This window comes from Trachypithecus francoisi, unplaced genomic scaffold (genome assembly GCF_009764315.1).
Source record: "Trachypithecus francoisi isolate TF-2019V2 unplaced genomic scaffold, Tfra_2.0 Contig01579, whole genome shotgun sequence".
NCBI lineage: Eukaryota > Metazoa > Chordata > Mammalia > Primates > Cercopithecidae > Trachypithecus > Trachypithecus francoisi.
The window spans coordinates 29,254,983-29,273,278 of record NW_022681442.1 but is presented as its reverse complement, the minus strand read 5'-3'; the positions used below and the strand labels follow the sequence as shown (position 1 = coordinate 29,273,278).

General features: G+C 47.6%; 1 protein-coding gene across 5 annotated transcripts in view; it reads left to right on the top strand.

Annotated features, from left to right (window-relative positions):
• The window catches only part of GBF1 (golgi brefeldin A resistant guanine nucleotide exchange factor 1), a 142,769-nt gene that overhangs the window by 108,397 nt on the left and 16,076 nt on the right, over window positions 1-18,296 (top strand). For 3 of the 5 annotated variants that reach the window (XM_033184640.1, XM_033184622.1, XM_033184648.1), the window contains exons 5-21: window positions 2,263-2,381; window positions 2,850-2,958; window positions 3,466-3,526; window positions 4,604-4,658; window positions 9,070-9,217; window positions 9,537-9,760; window positions 10,299-10,467; window positions 11,209-11,420; window positions 12,053-12,151; window positions 12,751-12,945; window positions 13,184-13,373; window positions 13,958-14,098; window positions 14,410-14,498; window positions 16,098-16,300; window positions 17,040-17,163; window positions 17,800-17,925; window positions 18,189-18,271. In XM_033184640.1, coding sequence (XP_033040531.1) covers window positions 2,263-2,381; window positions 2,850-2,958; window positions 3,466-3,526; window positions 4,604-4,658; window positions 9,070-9,217; window positions 9,537-9,760; window positions 10,299-10,467; window positions 11,209-11,420; window positions 12,053-12,151; window positions 12,751-12,945; window positions 13,184-13,373; window positions 13,958-14,098; window positions 14,410-14,498; window positions 16,098-16,300; window positions 17,040-17,163; window positions 17,800-17,925; window positions 18,189-18,271 — 2,347 coding nt within the window. The remainder of the gene's footprint in view (window positions 1-2,262; window positions 2,382-2,849; window positions 2,959-3,465; window positions 3,527-4,603; window positions 4,659-9,069; window positions 9,218-9,536; window positions 9,761-10,298; window positions 10,468-11,208; window positions 11,421-12,052; window positions 12,152-12,750; window positions 12,946-13,183; window positions 13,374-13,957; window positions 14,099-14,409; window positions 14,499-16,097; window positions 16,301-17,039; window positions 17,164-17,799; window positions 17,926-18,188; window positions 18,272-18,296) is intronic. The other 2 variants (XM_033184657.1, XM_033184633.1) reach the window with 1 other exon arrangement.

Here is an 18,296-nt window from a genome sequence, read left to right as displayed (position 1 = left end):
CAAAGACCTGTCACTCTAGTCTGCCTTTTTATTTTTTATGGGTTTTTGTTGAGACAGAGTTCACTCTGTTGCCCAGGTTGGAGTGCAGTGGTGCGATCATGGCTCACTGCTGCCTTGACCTCTGGGGCTCAAGTGATCCTTCTACCTCAGCCTCCTCAGTAGCTAGGACTACAGACATGTTTGGGTTCTCAGCCATCCCCTGAGCTTTAGACTCAGGAACTCCCTGATTTCAGGTACCAAGAAAGAGAAAATGGGCTGGGCACAGTGGCCCACACCTGTAATCCCAATACTTTGGGAGGCCAGGGTGGGTGGATCACCTGAGGTCAGGAGTTCAAGACCAGCCTGGCCAACATGGTGAAACCCTGTCCCTACTAAAAATACCAAAATTGCTCGGTGTTGGTGGGCACCTGTAATCCCAGCTACTCGGGAGGTTGAGGCAGGAGAATTGCTTGAATCCAGGAGGCAGAGGTTGCAGTGATCCGAGATCACGCCACTGGACTCCATCCAGCCTGGGTGACAGAGCGAGACTCTGTCTCAATTTAAAAAAAAAAGAGAAAGAGAGAAAGAAAATAACAATAATATCTTATAATTCCTGTGACTAAAATTAGGACGTGTTCCTGCATTACACCGTGCCATCTCTGGAGCAACTTTCTCTGTCACTCGCAAAGCTTTTTCATATGCCTGCCCTTTCCCCCTACTTAGGCTTCCCTTTTAGAACTAAACAACCCTGGAAAGGATCCTTCAGAGCAGACCTAGGGCAGGGGCTAGGCAAGACCCTTGATGGTGACAACTTATTTGGCTATTTCTTGTGGCTACTTAATACATGAATGAAATGGGAGCTGAGTTCCCTGCTTGATAGTATTTGTGTTCATTTCCAGCATGGTGCTGGTTGTCTGACCTCTAGCTTCTCCCCTCTTATTCTGTACAGCTGAAATCCTCCCTGCCGCCTGCCCCCTAGGTAGTCAACCTCCAGTCCTGTTTAGTTTATCTTTTTTCTCTCCTAATGCTTGTTAATCTGGAAACAGGATTCTTGCTCATCTTTATACTGTTTTAAATAAGAATGAAACTAAAAGAAGAGGTCTTTGGGCCGGGCATCACGCCTGTAATCCCAGTACTTTGGGAGGCCGAGGCTGGCGGATTACCTGAGGTCGGGAGTTTGAGACCAGCCTGACCAACATGGAGAAACCCCGTCTCTACTAAAAATACAAAATTAGCCAGGCATGGTGGTGCATGCCTGTAATCCCAGCTACTCGGGAAGCCTGAGGCAGGAGAATAGCTTGACCCAGGAGACGGAGGTTGCAGTGAGCCAAGATTGCGCCATAGCACTCCAGCCTGCCAACAAGAGTGAAACTCCGTCTCAAAAAAAGGTCTTTGATCTGCTGTCACGTGGCACCCGGATATGAGTATTGGCGGCAGTGAGTGTTCATTTCCTCCTCCTGCTCCCCTAATTCAGTTGCGTCTGAACACAAAACTCCAAAAGCAACCAGAGAGAGAAGCTGTGTTGAAAGATGAAAGGAGAAGAGGCCACAGCCTTGGCATTCAAAGCTTTGACCCTACTTAGTTCTTGTTCTGAGTCAAAAACTCTTATTTCCAGGCCCCTCCTCTATGAAATTAGTAGATTTATACTAGTGATTCCCAGAGTATGGTCCCCTGCTCGGTGGTGTTTAACTTCAACTGGGGTCTTGTTAGAAATACAAATTCTCAGGCCCCACTCTGGGCATACAAAATCAAAACTTTTTGGTGTGGGCCCAGCAATTAAGAACCAGTTTTACCCAGTAGATTTTGTGTTGAGGAGCTTGTTAAAACCAGTTATGGGGCCGGGCGCAGTGGCTCACACCTGTAATCCCAGCACTTTGGGAGACCTAGGCGGGTGGATCACCTGAGGTCATGAGTTCGAGACCACCCTGGCCAACATGGCAAAACCCCATCTCTACTAAAAGTACAAAAAAATTAGCTGGGTGTGGTGACGGGCACCTGTAACACCAGCTACTCGAGAGGCTAAGGCAGGAAAATCGCTTGAACCCAAGATGCAGAGGTTGCAGTGAGCTGAGATCACGTCATTGCACTCCAGCCTGGTCGACAAAGCAAGACTCTGTCTCAAAAAAAAAAAAAATTCAGTTGTGGGCAATTCTCATGTAGCTCAAGGAGTCGTGGGTTAGGGAACTGGAGAGGAAAAACTGTCTCTCAAAGCTAGACAGGCTGCCTTACCTTTTCTCTCTCTCCTCTCCACATCACTTAATCTTTCCTTTTTTGCTGGAGCAGATCCCACCCATGAGGGCACAGCAGAGGGCATGGAGAACATGGCAGATGCTGTCACCCATGCTCGTTTTGTGGGCACAGATCCTGCCAGTGATGAAGTTGTCCTGATGAAAATCCTTCAGGTAAGGGAGAGGGAAATAGCAATTAGACTAATGGCCAGGGGCTGGTGCCGCGGACTCTACTTACTCTGCCCACAGCATGAAGCTGTGTTTTGACTTCACTGGGGCTTAAGGGAGCTACTTTGTTTCCAAACAAGCAGCTGGGGTACCCAAAGTAAAAGCTTTTTCCAAGGAAAATCAGTAAAAGCTTTATATGAAGTGATATCAAATACCAGAAGCCTTAAATACACTTGTACCTCTGGCAGACTGTATTTGTGCCATCCATCTCTTGGGCTCATGGGCTAGGGCTGGAATGAGTTCTGAAATATGTCAGGGTCATAAAAAGTGAAGAAACAATTCCCAGGACGAGCTCCTTGGAGACCTCTCTACCAAGCTGAGGTGAGGTCAGCATTCTTGCTAACCACTCTCTCTTACCCTCGAGTACCTCTCAGTACCTTGTTTATCACAGTAATTCCTTTTTCTTCCTGATAGGTTCTACGGACTCTGCTGCTAACCCCAGTGGGTGCCCACCTAACAAATGAATCTGTGTGTGAGATTATGCAGTCTTGCTTCCGGATCTGCTTTGAAATGAGGCTCAGTGGTAGGTGCTTGGATATTAGCCCCTTCACCATTTCTGGGGCCAGTGTCTGAGTATGAATACAGGAGGCTATCTTCCCAGAGAGATGGAAAATTCAGGACTTCTCCATCATCTATCTCATGCAATCATAGGGGTCTAGAAGAAATCTCTGTACTTGAATATTATGAAGCTAGAGTAGAGACCTCAGCCCATTATGCCAGGGCAGGAGTTGGGATGGATCCCAGATTGACTTAGCCCAGGCACCAAATCACCCTCTCTTGGGGTTTCTGGGATTGACACCAACCTACAAACCCCCCAGAACACATCGATCCCTCCCCCTTTTTCCCTGACTCAGTAGTGCCACCTAGTGGGCCAGTAAAGTTATGGCTGCCAGGCTGAGCTGGAGCTGGTTTTAATAAGTTTGGCATAATCCTTGGTAAACAGGGTTTGGAGGGGAGTCTGCTCTGAGAACCCTCTTGATAATAGCACAGCAAGTAATGACACCTGTGTTATTTGTTTTTGCCTGTGCAGAGTTATTGAGAAAATCCGCAGAGCACACTCTCGTAGACATGGTGCAGCTGCTCTTCACAAGGTAAACCTGCTGCTGTTTGCTTCAGCCCGGCTGCCCAGGCCTCTTGAGTCTGCCTGCTTCCACACAGCCACGTCAGGGACCTGGCCAAACCCACAGCCACATCAGAGGCCACTGGGATTATGGATTGGGGGTAGTTCTCTGGGCCCAGGGTTACTGAGCAAGGGAGAAGGAGGAGGGAGCTGATTTGGCCTCAGGCAGAGGCAGAGGGTTATTTAGTATAGGCCAGCAGACCTCATTATGCTTCCCAAATTTGTGTTTGTTTCTGTGGAGGTGGCAGCTGGGAAAGGGAACCCAGAGAGGAAGCCAAACTCAAGGGATCCTGATTTCTGTGGGAGAGGGCCAAGGTTAGGGTGACCAGCAATTGTGATTTGCCCGGGACTGTCCTGATTTCAGCACTAAAAGTTCTGCATCCTGGCAAACCCCTCTCAGACCCAGGCAAACCAAAATGGTTGGTTACCCTTAGGTAAGGCCCTTAGCCTAGGGCCTAGGAGGCCTTTTCATACTAGGCCTGTTTCCTGCACCTCCTTTCAACAGACAGAAGAGCTGAGGCAATGGCTTCAAACCTTCCTCTGGGATTTCTTTTTGCTCTCAGATCTATAGATAATAATCCTTATTATCTACAGACTAGACTGCCCTTGGACCCTGCTGCAAAGAATTTTTTACTCCTCAGGCTCAAATTTACTGGTTTCAAAACTTCAGCCTGCCTGTTAATTCTTCCCTTTTGCCTGCTCTCCTAGGGTTTTGATAGACTGCCCTCCCCCCATCTCTTGGCAGCAGTATTTGCGAAGTGAATATAAGCAGGAAGGAATCAGTCTCAGGATAAAAAGAGCCTCCACACTCCAAGGGCACTTACCTTGCTCTCACGACTACCTCCTTTTGTCCATGTCACACATCCCCCGATTCCTGTGGCTCCTTGATGAAGCTCTGAAAAGGATGAAATTAGTCTGCTTCTCTTTTGTAGCCTTTTCTAAGACACAGGGCATGCTCTGGCTCAGAGCACCTTTGGTTTATGGCTGGCATGGAGGGGGACATTTGTCATTATCCCTAATGACAGTTAATGGATTCTCTGTCTTATAGGTTACCTCAGTTTAAAGAAGAACCCAAGAACTATGTGGGGACCAACATGAAGAAGGTATGACCTGAGAGCTGATCTGCTGTCCCTCATCCAAACCTTAATCTCCCAACTTCAATGCCTTGGGGTAGCCTTGCTTTGCAAAGATATGCTTTGCTTGGAATCTAGAAGTAGCTCTCACTCCTTTAGTGAGAAATATATTATCTCCCAGATATATCCCTTCCCCAGCTTTTCCACTCTGGCCTGTCTTTGAACCACCATGTCAGCTGGTGAGCCAGTTCTTCATGGAGACTGCATGGTACCCATCAGTCTTGGCTAAAAATGTCTGTTGACAAAGATGAAAGTCCTGCATCCCCTCAAGATTTAGCCTTATCCGCAGGTAGAAGGCCTAGAGAGGCTGTGTCCCAAATCCTATCTCAATGCTGAATTAGACTGGGCTCTTGATTGTGCTAGTCTGTATTGAAGAAATTAGTCAAGCTTGACTCCAGACATTTAAGAACCGAAGGGTTCTTAAACTGCTAGGAGAAGAATGGTGGTCAAAAGAATGGCTTCTTTCTATCTTGAACTGAAGCCCTGGACTTCACAGGCCTCTGATGAGGATTCTGCTTGCAGCCCTAAGAGGTCTTACCTATGGAGATGACCCTTAGTTGTGTGGTGCATGCACCTGACCTTCTCCTCTCCCCTGCCATCCATCCCCATTCCTGCCCTGTGCCCTGTTGGTGTGTGTCTGAGTTTATTTCACTCTGTTTAAATCGTGCGTTTGCCTGTCTTTCGCAGATATCTCCATGTCTCCTCAACAAACTGGAGCTAAGTAGTGGGGAGCAGACCAAAGCCCTGAACCAGTTAGAGAGGGTACTACTCTTTAAGAACCTCAAGGTCTCTCTCCCTCTCTCTCCCTTCCCCTTTTTATTTCTTTAAATGTTTATTTTGTATATGTAACACCTGGGTCCCATTTCCATTGTATAGAGCACAATTTGCCCTTCCCTAGTAACACAGCACGGCTTTGGAAGAATTGCACGTGATTGTAGCTTTGCAGTGTTGGGAATTCTCCTGGGCATCTGGTTGCCTGGAGACAGGAGAAGGAAGACTTGAACATCACATAGTTAGCCTAGAAAGCTTGGGGTCTGCTGTTACCTTGTGGGGAGGCTTAAGATCTACCATTTCTAGGAAACTGTGAGGGAACTTCAAGCAAGACCCTTCCCCCTTCTCCTTCTCCTTGTCTCAGAGCTGGCATAGAGAGCTTAAGCACAGTCCTCAGCTCTATCTGGATACCTGGACTGGGTTTGGAGGGAAAGAGTAGTCCATCTAGTTGGGATCTTTTTTTTTTTTCTTGGTTATCATTAAAGAGGTCATTCCAAGGATTAGAACTCTAGATTGATGGAAAGAAGCCAGGTGCCAGGATAGCCCAGGACACTGGGAATACTTTGGGATCTGCGAAGATCCCTCTGTCCTCTAAAAGTCAAGGTGTAGGGTAGCTTAGGGGAGGAATCCAAGCTAAAGATTACCCTAATCTGCATATACCTGCCTTAGGAAGAAAGGAGAGAGAAGGAGGTGTGGACTGTCTGGGCTATCCATCACAAGAGTGTGCATGCTGAAGGTGTGGTTGTGGACATACGGGTCATTGAAAATAAAAAACTCTGTGTATGTACACCTAGCTAGATAGTCCATTGGCCCGTGTTCTCTTTGAATGCGTTGTGTCATTTCATTTGTGTGCTTGCATAGTCTCAAGCTGCAGCTCTCATTAGTGGCTATCCAGCATGTTGCCATGATTATTAACCTGGGACCTGCTCCTTTTTTGTAAAGTTTACACTGTCCTTTGGAATACAGAGTCATACAGTTAAGGTGGTGTAGAGTTCCATGAATACCTACTGCCCACCCCACACCTTCAGACCTTAGGAAAAGGAGAACAACTATACCTTACAAGGGGTGAGGCATTTGTGAGAACTGGCAGCCTCTTGGCCCCTGCTCCAGCCAGGAGGCTGAGAACACTAGAACACTCATTGAAATAATCAGGTTGGAGCAAGCTTTGCAGAAGATAGAGAAGGAAATGTGAAAAACTGATCCTTATATGGGGACGAATCTCAATGACTGACTGGCTTCTCAGTGAAAGTAGGATTGCCTGGAGTCCCTGAAATGGGGCAGCCTCCTGGAGAGAAAGTCTACCTCATAAAAGTAGATCCAGTCCTTAGTTCTTTTGGGAGCTCAATGATAACTGCCAATAGAGCCAGGAGGTCCCTCATTGATCTCTTGGCCTCTTGCCCTTTTGCATATTTGGCGGGCTCTTTTCCCATAACATTTTTTACTATGAACTTGATCCAGTTGAGCTCCAGTGGTTCCTGGGGAGAGGATCCTTTTGCTTCCTGCTTAGCTACAGTGCTCAGTATGCCTAAAACTCAATTCTAGGCCTATGACTACAGGCATTTTGGAGATGGATTATCTAGAAGTATAAATCCAATATGAGGCTGTTGCTATGTTACTAAGAGCTGGGGGAAGGAAGGGCTCAGCTCTTCAGCCTCTTCTTTATTGGAAGGAGCTATGGGTAGGAATGGAAGAAGTATGTGTTTTCTAAGCAAGGAATCAAAGATTACCCAGGTTCTGAGAGCTTGGGGGAGCTTGAGGAATGGAGTCTATCCCTAACAAAAGGAATTGAACAGGCCATGGATAATAGGACATATTCAGCCTTTAGGAAGAGGCAGAGAGAAAAAGTGCTTCTACTCTCTTTAGAGTCATTCTAATGGTTTCTGGAATAGCGTTGCCATTGCCATTGTCGTTGGAATGGTCCAATCCAGGAATGGTCTATCAGTCTAGGAATAGTTTAGAATGATTCTGTAGAGGGACTGAGTTCACACCCAACTGAGAAAACATCAAGACTTAAAAAACAAAATGGGGCTGGGCACGGTGACTCACGCCTGTAATCCCAGCACTTTGGGAGGCCGAGGCGGGCGGCTCACGAGGCCAGGAGATCGAGACCATCCTGGCTAACATGGTGAAACCCCGTCTCTACTAAAAATACAAAAAAAATTAGCCAGGCTTGGTGGCGGGCGCCTGTAGTCCCAGCTACTCGGGAGGCTGAGGCAGGAGGATGGCATGAACCCGGGAGGCGGAGCTTGCAGTGAGCCGAGATTGTGCCACTGCACTCCAGCCAGGACCACAGAGCGAGACTCCGTCTCAAAAAAACAACAACAACAACAAAAAAAATGGGCCTAAACAAAGTAACTTTGAACTTAGAATGGAGGAAATACATAAAAACACAGATCCTAGGGAGTAGTCAACAGGTGACAGAGATTGTCCCTTGCCACTAAAAGGAAGCTATAGGAAGAACAGAAATACAGCAAGAGGGTAGTGGAACAGAACAAGGAGTCAACGAATCAGTGGCCTTACCATCTGACAACATAAAACTGCATCTGGAAAGACCAATAGTGAGAGGGACAGGTGGTCTCATTGATATAACAAATTGGGAGCAGCAGAGAGCACAGCAGCAGCATTACATGACCTTCTATCCTGAACTCCACAAATAAACTGGGAGGCCATTCCTTCCTTAACTCCAAGGAATGAGCTTTTGACCAGTCTGATACAGAAATTCTAGAGAGTAAGAGGTATGTTCGCTGGGTGCGGTGGCTCACACCTGTAATCCCAGCACTTTGGGAGGCCGGGGCAGGCACATCACCTAAGGTCAGGAGTTAGAGACCAGCCTGGCCAACATGGTGAAACCCTGACTCTACTGAAAATACAAAAATTATCCAGGCGTGGTGGTCCACACCTGTAATCCCATTTACTCGGGAGGCTGAGGCAGGAGAATCACTTGAACCCAGGAGGCAGGGGTTGCAGTGAGCTGAGATTGTGCCACTACACTCCAGCCTGGGTGACAAAGTTAGACTCTGTCTCAAAAAAAAAAAAAAATATATATATATATATATATATATGTTTATGGTTTAGGCCCAGTTCATAAGCAATAAGAAAGCTGGGACAGGAAGGAATAGGCTCTCATAGTTGGATAAAACTACGAGTAGGAGGCTGCTTTACAAGCTAGTTGAGGAGGAAAGCCAGGAGACCATGCACCTGTAGATCTGAGTGTCGGGGCAAACGAGACCCTGCCCTTACACTTTCTGCAAGAGGGTCATGCATCATCCATAGGATTCAGGATTTCCTGCTTAATGTAATACTCAGGACCCAGAGAAGCAGAGTGATAAGTGTGAGGACTGACCCTACCAATGACCAGCCCAGAAACAGAATGTCACCTTTTACATGGAGGCTGCCATGCCAACCTATGAAGTGGTAAATGTAGAAGCCAAGTTAGAAGAGTGGGAATGTGAACTGATGGTCTAGAGTCTTACTTTAGCACAGATATTTCTGTATCTAGAAAACAAGATATAGCTTGTTTTCTAGAGATCAGTAGGACTAAATGAAGGGAGATTAATAGGGATAGTGTCTTAGTTTGAATACCAGTGCTAATGGGGTATGATATTCCCAGCTGAAAATGAGAGCAGGAGGCATGAGTGATTCATCCAAGTGGAAGAAACAGAAGAGATCCCCTCGGCCCCCACGCCATATGACCAAAGTCACACCAGGTTCAGAGCTGCCCACTCCCAATGGAACCACCTTATCATCTAACCTCACTGGTGAGTGCCCTGGACTGCTTCCTCTGATTAGAGAGAAGAAGAGCTCCTTTCTCTCTTAGGGATTTTGAAATTGAAGACTAAGCAACTGAGGGGCTTTGGTTTTGGTGCTGAGAACAAAAAGGAAAACTCCAGGTCAAATCAGACTGTGACCATTCAGCAACTCTGCAGCGACTTAAGGTTGTTCTCTGACAACTTTAGAGACCAATATATGCAAAGATAAGCATGTAGTCTGGGAAACAGAGACCCTAGTACCATGGAGGGTTTGTTTTGCCCACAGCCTCTTTCTTCTCCTACAAGTATCACGTACTTTTCTTGGCAGGCGGCATGCCCTTCATTGATGTGCCCACTCCCATCTCCTCTGCAAGTTCAGAAGCTGCCTCAGCAGTGGTCAGTCCTTCTACAGACAGTGGCCTGGAATTCTCCTCCCAAACCACTTCCAAGGAAGACCTTACTGATCTAGAGCAACCTGGCTCTCCAGGGTACAGCACAGCTACAGAGCCTGGGAGCAGTGAGCTAGGTATTCCCGAGCAATCTGACCTCCAGGTATGACTTTGATTTTTAAATGTCCCTCTTCAGTATTCCACTGTGGGAACTGGCTTGGTCCTTTGGATCCTTTATTCAGGACTTGGCTCAAAAGAAGCTTGGGGTAGCTTCAAAAGAAGCTCTGATCTTTCCTGCTTCTCAGAATTGGTTGTGCTGCCTAGAAAACCCACAGCATGACTCACTGTGAGAGGTAGCTCATGAGATTTATCAAGTTATACATACAGGTAGTACTTGACGAAAGGGAAGGAGCTGGCCATAGCTTTTTCTGGAAGGTAATGATCGAAATTCTAAGCCTGTGAGAGCCTCTGTGTCTCTAAGGTTCTAGTTACTATAGGTCAATGAAGCCTCAGGAGATGTTTTTCTGAGTCCTTCATCATACTCCTGCCTGAGCCATCTTGCAGTGATTCATAAACCACTGAGCTGGCCCTACATCTGTAGCCCATTAGAGACAGCTTGGAAGACAGATACTTCAGGGGAGTAAGTTCCAAGTTGCCCTTGCCTCATCCCTCTTCCCATATCTCCCTGCTACTGGTCATAGCAGGAAGGGACCCATGTGGAAAAGTCCCAGTCAGCATCTGTGGAGTCCATCCCTGAAGTGTTAGAGGAGTGCACATCCCCTGCTGACCACTCTGACTCTGCCTCTGTCCATGACATGGATTACGTCAATCCCCGGGGCGTGCGCTTTACACAGTCCTCCCAGAAAGAAGGTGGGTACTCTGGCAGGCTCTGCCAATTCACTTCCCCCATCCTACCTACTAAGCTGCCTGAGCCTAGACCATCTTAGACCAAGATATTGGACTACTGCCTGTTGCTGCAAGTTCTAGGCTATTTTCTAGTCAGGAAATGGAGTCAAGCCATAAGACTGTTGGCATGGATGGAGCCCTTCCCTAACTTATACTATAGGAAGGAAGTTTGAGGGGCGATAGAAAGCAAGAAGGAAGAATAAAAAGTTTAGGACTTTTAACAGAAAGGTAGGATCATCAATTCTGATTTGCTCCAGAAGTAGACTAGTTCCCTCACCTCCCCAGGGGGAAAAAACATCCTTTTCCTTTTTTTTTCCCCCCTGTTGCCCAGGCTGGAGTGCTGCAGTGGCACAATCACAGCTCACTGTAGCCTCAACTTCCTGGGTTCAAGCAATCCTCCTACCTCAGCCTCCCAAGTATTTGAGACTACAGGCATGTACCACTGCACTTGGCTCCTTTTAAAAAATCTTTTGTAGAGATGGGGTCTCTCTATGTTGCCTGGGCTGGTCTCAAACTCCTGGCCTCAATCCTCCCATCTTAGCCTACCAAAACACTAGGATTACAGGCATGAGCCATCATGCCCAGCCCTTTTCCTCAAAGAGAATCCCTTACCTTAAATTGCCTTGTGTAATGCAGAGCAGGCTAGGCAAAGCTAGTGGACTAGTTGTTTTATAGCAGTCTCACTCTCCTCCTGGCCTTCCCCAGGCACAGCTTTGGTCCCCTATGGTCTTCCCTGCATCCGCGAGCTCTTCCGATTCCTCATCTCCCTCACCAATCCACACGACCGCCATAACTCAGAGGTTATGATTCACATGGGACTGCATTTGCTGACAGTGGCCCTTGAGTCAGCCCCTGTAGCCCAGTGCCAGACCCTCTTGGGCCTCATCAAGGATGAGATGTGCCGTCATTTATTCCAGGTAAGACAAGATTGCTAGAGGGTCTCAGAGCCTCTTTCAAGGGCCAGGGGAACACAGAGAGGTCTGGCTGATTACGAAAAGATTATAGGAACTAGGAAATCATCTCCCTCTCAGTTGGCCTGTAGTTTTAGTAAGAGGGTTTCAGTAGTTCCTCAGGGACTCTGGCAGCCAGAGAGAAATATAGGAATGGCTAGATGTAGAGTTCCCTGGAAGCACTGGACCTCAGTGACACCTACACTCAGTTTGCCTCTCCTGCCTCTCTTGGTTGAGCCATAGTCAGCTTCAGAAACCTCACAGCCGGGCTGGGCACAGTGGCTCACATTTGTAATCCCAGCACTTTGGAAGCAAAGGCAGGCAGATCACGAGGTCAGGAGGTCAAGACCAGCCTGACCAAAGTGGTAAAACCCAGTCTCTACTAAAAATACCAAATTAGCTGGGCGTGGTGACGTGTGCCTGTAATCCCAGCTACTCGGGAGACTGAGGAAGGAGAATATCTTGAACCCAGGATTGCAGTGAGCTGAGATCACGCCACCACACTCCAGCGTGGGCGACAGAGTGAAACTCTGCCTCAAAAACAAAACAAAACAAAATAAAAAAAAACAACTCATGGCCTACCCTACTCTGATCTCCAGCTACTCAGCATAGAGCGACTGAACCTTTATGCTGCTTCCCTGCGAGTATGCTTCCTACTGTTTGAGAGCATGCGGGAGCACCTCAAGTTCCAAATGGAGGTGAGTTTCTTGACGTGGGAAGAAAAGGGGACAAAAAATAGGGAAATATATGGCATCTTCAGTGGGACCAGCTCTATCATGCTACAGAGGTAGGATTTAGGGAATTCCTATAGGAGAGTGCTTTTAGCCTCTGGAGTTAGGTTCAGTCAGCTGGCCTCTTTTGCGGAAAAGTTAAAAGGAGACTAAAGGAAACTGGCTGACCCCAAATATGAGAACTGCCAGGTAACCTCACCATGAGTGGGAACAGCTCTTCTGCCCAGCAGTTACTCTGCAACACAGGCAGGTAAGTCAAGCCAGCATTGTCACTAAATTGCTAAAAGGAACTCTAAATAGGACCAGGTCATGTTCACATAGAGAGCACAAAGGGCAAGAGGCAACTTTTCTGGAACCAGGTATGTGGTAGAGAGCCAGGCCTTATCCCCCAGCATGGAGGCCAAAGAAGAGATATATTTAGGGGATAGAATACCTTTGGGTGTCTCTTAATACATGCCTCTCGGCCAGGCTTCTGCATCCTGTTTAATGTTTTTCCTGTCTAATTTTTTCTCTTCCTATCTTGAATCCTTTCCCCACCCAAATGGCAATTACTGGATTATTGCCAGATGTACATCAAAAAGCTTATGGAGATCATCACTGTGGAGAACCCCAAGATGCCTTACGAGATGAAGGAGATGGCACTGGAGGCCATTGTGCAGCTCTGGCGCATCCCCAGCTTTGTCACAGAGCTCTACATCAACTATGATTGTGACTACTACTGTTCCAACCTCTTTGAGGACCTCACAAAGCTGCTGTCCAAGGTGCTGAACACTATTAACTGGCCTCTAGAAAAAAGGCATTATAAAGGAAATCTCCCTGGTGGTAGTGAGGATGCTACATACAGAGAGGGGAACACTTTAGAGCTGGGAAACAGAAAGAAGAAAGGTGTTTTCTAAAGGCAATGTACAAGTTAGAAGAGCTTTTGGAAATTTTTAGAAAATGATCAAAGTGTAAAGTGTTCTCCTAACTATGAGTCTAATGGATCTGTTTACCTTCCAGAATGCCTTCCCTGTGTCTGGTCAACTCTATACAACACACCTACTATCTCTTGATGCCCTATTGACAGTGATTGACAGCACCGAGGCCCACTGCCAGGCCAAAGTCCTCAACAGCCTCACCCAGCAAGAGAAGAAGGAGACAGCCAGACCAAGCTGTGAGATAGTAGATGGCACCCGAGAAGCTAGCAATAGTGAGAGGCATTTTTTTCTTTGATGAACCCAGGGTTCTATGCTTATCCCTTCTCTACTCTGAGTCCTTTCTGCTGTCCTTAGATCACTTCCCCTGGGATGCTCCCAATTCTGTTTCTGGGCTTTGGCGGTTTAAATCACAGGCCAGTCAGGCAGATTAGCAGAACTCATAGCCTTCTCCCTTTTTCCTCCTCCCCACTTTGGTTTTTTACAGAACTATTTTTCTTTATGGCAAGAGAACAGAGTTTAAAGAATATAGGATTTCTGTCTCTGAAAGCTCCAGGCCCCACCATCCCTCATCCCCAATATCTGCCTCCACTCTAATTAGTCTTCTCTAGCTCCCCCCTTGAAATTTGAGGTTGCAGAAGATCAGGGAAAATGACTAGGTAATCTCTTCATTAAATTAAAGAATCTAATCCTTGGCTGGGACAGGGACTACTTGTTTTGGCTTGGGTTTGTCCTGGTCAGGGCTGGCGCCCGGTGCGGGAACCATGCAGGTCTTCTGGGCTTTGGATTTGACCTCTCCTGCAGCTCTGCTTGGCTTCATACCCTGTAAGTCTTCGCGTATCTTATTCTCTCTTACCAGCTGAGAGAGCAGCCAGCGATGGGAAAGCTGTAGGCATGGCCTCAGACATCCCAGGCCTGCATCTGCCAGGTGGAGGGCGGCTGCCACCAGAACATGGGAGACCAGGATGCAGTGATCTGGAGGAAGCTGGTGACTCTGGGGGTGGGTACTGGGTGTCCATGACCCTAAGCTCCTCACCTGGAGGGCCTGGTGGAGAGCAGAGGGAGGGAGCAGACACCTAGGATAGTAACTAAGCAAGCCTTGGTAGCTCGCCTTGCCTTCAGACTCAGAGAGGGAAGCAAACATATGGACCCTCAGTTGATAGGACTTCCAGGGAAGTGGAAGACTGGTGAGGATAAGATTTCTGAGGCTCCTCCTTGAAACTAGGGAGTATATTGGTGACCTTCCAAAAGTCCTTATCTGGGTAAAAAAAGATCTTACAGATTTTTCCCCTCTCTTCTTCCTACTCCTAGCTGACAAAAAGTTTGCCCGGAAGCCACCTCGATTTTCCTGTCTCCTGCCAGATCCACGGGAACTAATTGAAATTAAAAACAAAAAGAAGGTACATACATATATTCCCCAACCTCTGTCCACCTCTTTCTGGGTGTCCATTGTTGTGGGATTTCCATCTCAGAGGGTGAAGATGAAGGAGAGTCTAGCACCTCATTGTACAGCTTCCTGAGGCCAGCTTTTGGGCTTGTTGGGACTTCAGCAACTCCCATTTGAAGCCCTTCCCTTAATCCTAAGCTATGTAGTTGAGCATACCCTGTGTATGCCCCTGGGCAAATGCTATACCAATTGAGAACCAAGTGTCACTAGTGGCAGTGACAGGAGCCTTGAGAGTTGGTGTCCTGTGAGTCATTGAAGGTTACTGGTCATCTCCAGCCCTAGCATGATGGTTGGCAATAAAGGGGAATTGATATTTATTCTGGTGCTTTAGTAAGGTTCGAATAGCGATGTTCAAATCACTGTTTGTACTTTGGGTTTCCTGGTTTTTTTTGTTTTTGTTTTCCAGATGGAGTCTCTCTCTGTTGTCCAGGCTGGAGTGCAGTGGTGCGATCTCAGCTCACTACAACTTCCACCTCCCAGGTTCAAGCAATTCTCCTTCCTCAGCCTCCCAAGTAGCTAGGACTACAAGTGCGTGCCACCACGCCCGGCTAATTTTTTGTATTTTTAGTAGAGACAGGGTTTCACCGTATTAGCCAGGATGGTCTCCATCTCCTGACCTCATGATCCACCCGCCTCGGCATTCCAAAGTGCTGGGATTACAGGCGTGAGCCACCGTACCTGGCCTGTACTTTGGGTTTCTTAACACAAAGGAAACCTAACCCTTTCTGGCCGGGCACGGTAGCTCGCGCCTGTAATCCCAGCACTTTGGGAGATCGAGGCAGGCGGATCACCTGAGGTCAGGAGTTTGAGTCCAGCCTGGCCAACATGGTGAAACCCCATCTCTACTAAAAATACAAAAATTAGCCGGGCATGGTGGTGCAAGCCTGTAATCCCAGCTACTTGGGAGACTGAGGCAGGAGAATCAGTTGAACCTGGAAGGCGGAGGTTGCAGTGAGCTGAGATTGCGCCACTGCACTCCAGCCTGGGCAACAGAGTGAAACTCCGTTTCGGAAAAAGGAAAAAAAACCTAACCCTTTCTTTATTGCCAGCTTAAATGACTTTGGTTCATGTGTGCCCTTGAGAGCATGGCCATGACTGGACTTACATAAAGATGAGTTGCCTCCACAGTTAGTCCACTTTGTCCTTCAAACCCAGGGCATTAAGCTAGGCAACCAAAGAAGCAAAGCCAGGCTAAAAACAAGAGGCTGGCTGTCAACAAATGTAAGGGATGGATATAAAACTGGAGAGAAGAATTATCTAGTTTCTTTCTTCTGCTTTTTCCCCTATCCTAAGTTAGAGGAGAGGAACTGTTTTATGTTTCTTGAGCACTCAGGAAAGGAGTAAAAAAGAGCTCGTAAGCCAATTCACTTAGACATGAATATGGGGGAAAGCTAAGGCCACTGTGATCTAGCCTTAGTTCTGCAGTCACGAAGAACCACATCCTAGGAGCTTTTTAGCTGACCAACTGTGGGTGGGCTATGGTGGACTCCAGGCTGGCCTTGTCTAATTTAGAGGCAAAGTAGCTTCTATACCTCTAGTTTTTCTCACGCAGCTGCTAATCACTGGCACAGAGCAGTTCAATCAGAAACCAAAGAAGGGGATTCAGTTTCTGCAAGAAAAAGGCCTCCTCACCATCCCAATGGACAACACAGAGGTTGCTCAGTGGCTCCGAGAGAACCCTCGGTTGGACAAGAAAATGATTGGAGAGTTTGTGAGTGACCGCAAAAACATTGACCTGTTGGAGAGTTTTGTGAGGTGAGGAAGCTGTAAGAAATGTGGGATATAGCCAGGTACGGTGGCTCACGCCTGTAATCCTGACACTTTGGAAGACTAAGGCAGGCAGATCACTCGAGCTCAGGAGTTCAAGACCAGCCTGGGCAACATGGTGAAACCCTGTCTCTACAAAAAATACAAAAATTAGCCAGGCATGGTGGCACACGCCTGTAGTCTCAGCTGTTCAGGAGGCTGAGGCAGGAAGATCACTTGAGTCTGGGAGTTCCAGGCTGCAGTGAGCTGTGATCATGCCACTGCACTCCAGTCTGGGTGATAGAGTGAGACCTTGGCTCAAAAAAAAAAAGGTGGGAAAAGGTTAGTGATCGGATTAAAGGGACAGAACATCCCTACCTCAAAGCAGTCTCCAAAAATTTCTTCTGGAGACCCTGGCCAATGTTCTTCCTCTTCGCATCATTTATATCTGTTGGACCTGAAAGGGACTCCAATGAGATAGTTTGGAGAGCCCTTCCATTCTGCATGGAGTCCATTGCAAAGGGGTAGAGCAGGGTTCCGGGGGTGAGGGTTCTAGGCAAGAGTCTGTGGATGTGAAAAGTATTAAGGCTAGGGGTTGTGTTAAGGATGAACAGGAGATACTGCCCCTTTGCTAGACACCTCAGCCTCCTCTCTTCAAGTAAGAGTAGGTTAGGAGGACAGTGACTAAAAGAGCCTGACATGTGCAGCTTACACATTTTCAGCCTCTTCTTCCTTTCTTTCCCTACAGTACCTTCAGTTTTCAGGGTCTGCGACTGGACGAAGCTCTCCGCCTCTACCTGGAAGCCTTCCGTTTGCCTGGGGAAGCACCAGTCATCCAGAGGTTGCTGGAGGCATTCACGGAGCGTTGGATGGTGAGTTTGAGTGTCAGGGGCTGAGCCCAGGATCCAAGGTCAGTTTGACTGAGGGCTGAAGAATCCAGCTGCTATTGGAGACAGAGTCTTGCTCTGTCACCCAGGCTGGAGTGTAGTAGTGCAGTCTTAGCTCACTGCAGTCTCTTTTTTTTTGGAGACAGAGTCTTACTCTGTCACCCAGGCTGGAGTGTGGTAGCGTAGTCTCAGCTCACCGCAACCTCTGCCCCCCGGGTTCAGGCAATTCTCCTGCCTCAGCCTCCCGAGTAGCTGGGATTTCAGGCACCTGCCACCAAGCCTGGCTAATTTTTGTATTTTTAGTACAGATGGGGTTTTGCCATGTTGGTCAGACTGGTCTCAAACTCCTGACCGCGCATGATCCGCCCGCCTTGGCCTCCCAGAGTGCTGGGATTACAGGCATAAACCACCACACCCAGCCTGCTGTCTCTTAAAAAAGGCAGAGAGCAAAATTAGTGACCTTTCCACGAGGAGATCAGCTCCTGTTAAGGAGTTGGCAAGAGGCTGGCTACTTTCTGGACGGTACCTCCCCTCTGTACTAGCACTGACCAGTGGATTGGTAGTAAGGGTTTAATTGGCCAGAGAAGGGCATTGACACAGGCGGGATCTTTGCTTTTTCAGAATTGTAATGGCTCCCCATTTGCCAATAGCGATGCCTGCTTTTCCCTGGCCTATGCTGTCATCATGCTTAATACTGACCAGCACAACCACAATGTTCGTAAACAGAATGCACCCATGACCCTGGAGGTAAGCTTGGGTCCTAGTCAAGGCAAAGAAGACCCAGCACAGCTTTGGAAGTAGCAGGAATGACATAAGATTTCCAGTGGGCATGATGGATGGGGTTCTGTTCAAGGAATCAGGAAGGACTGGCCAACCTAGAAAAGAGACTGGGGTGGGGAAGTGGGTTTTTTCACTTACTTTTTCCTGAGTCCTATTTACTAAAAACCCAGTAGTCCCTTGAGTGGGGCTTCAGTATTGACACGGGAAAAAACTTACTGGCCTGTCTCTAGGAGTTTCGCAAAAATCTAAAAGGTGTGAATGGAGGCAAGGACTTTGAGCAAGACATCCTGGAGGACATGTACCATGCCATCAAGTGAGTATACATAGAGAATAGTGCA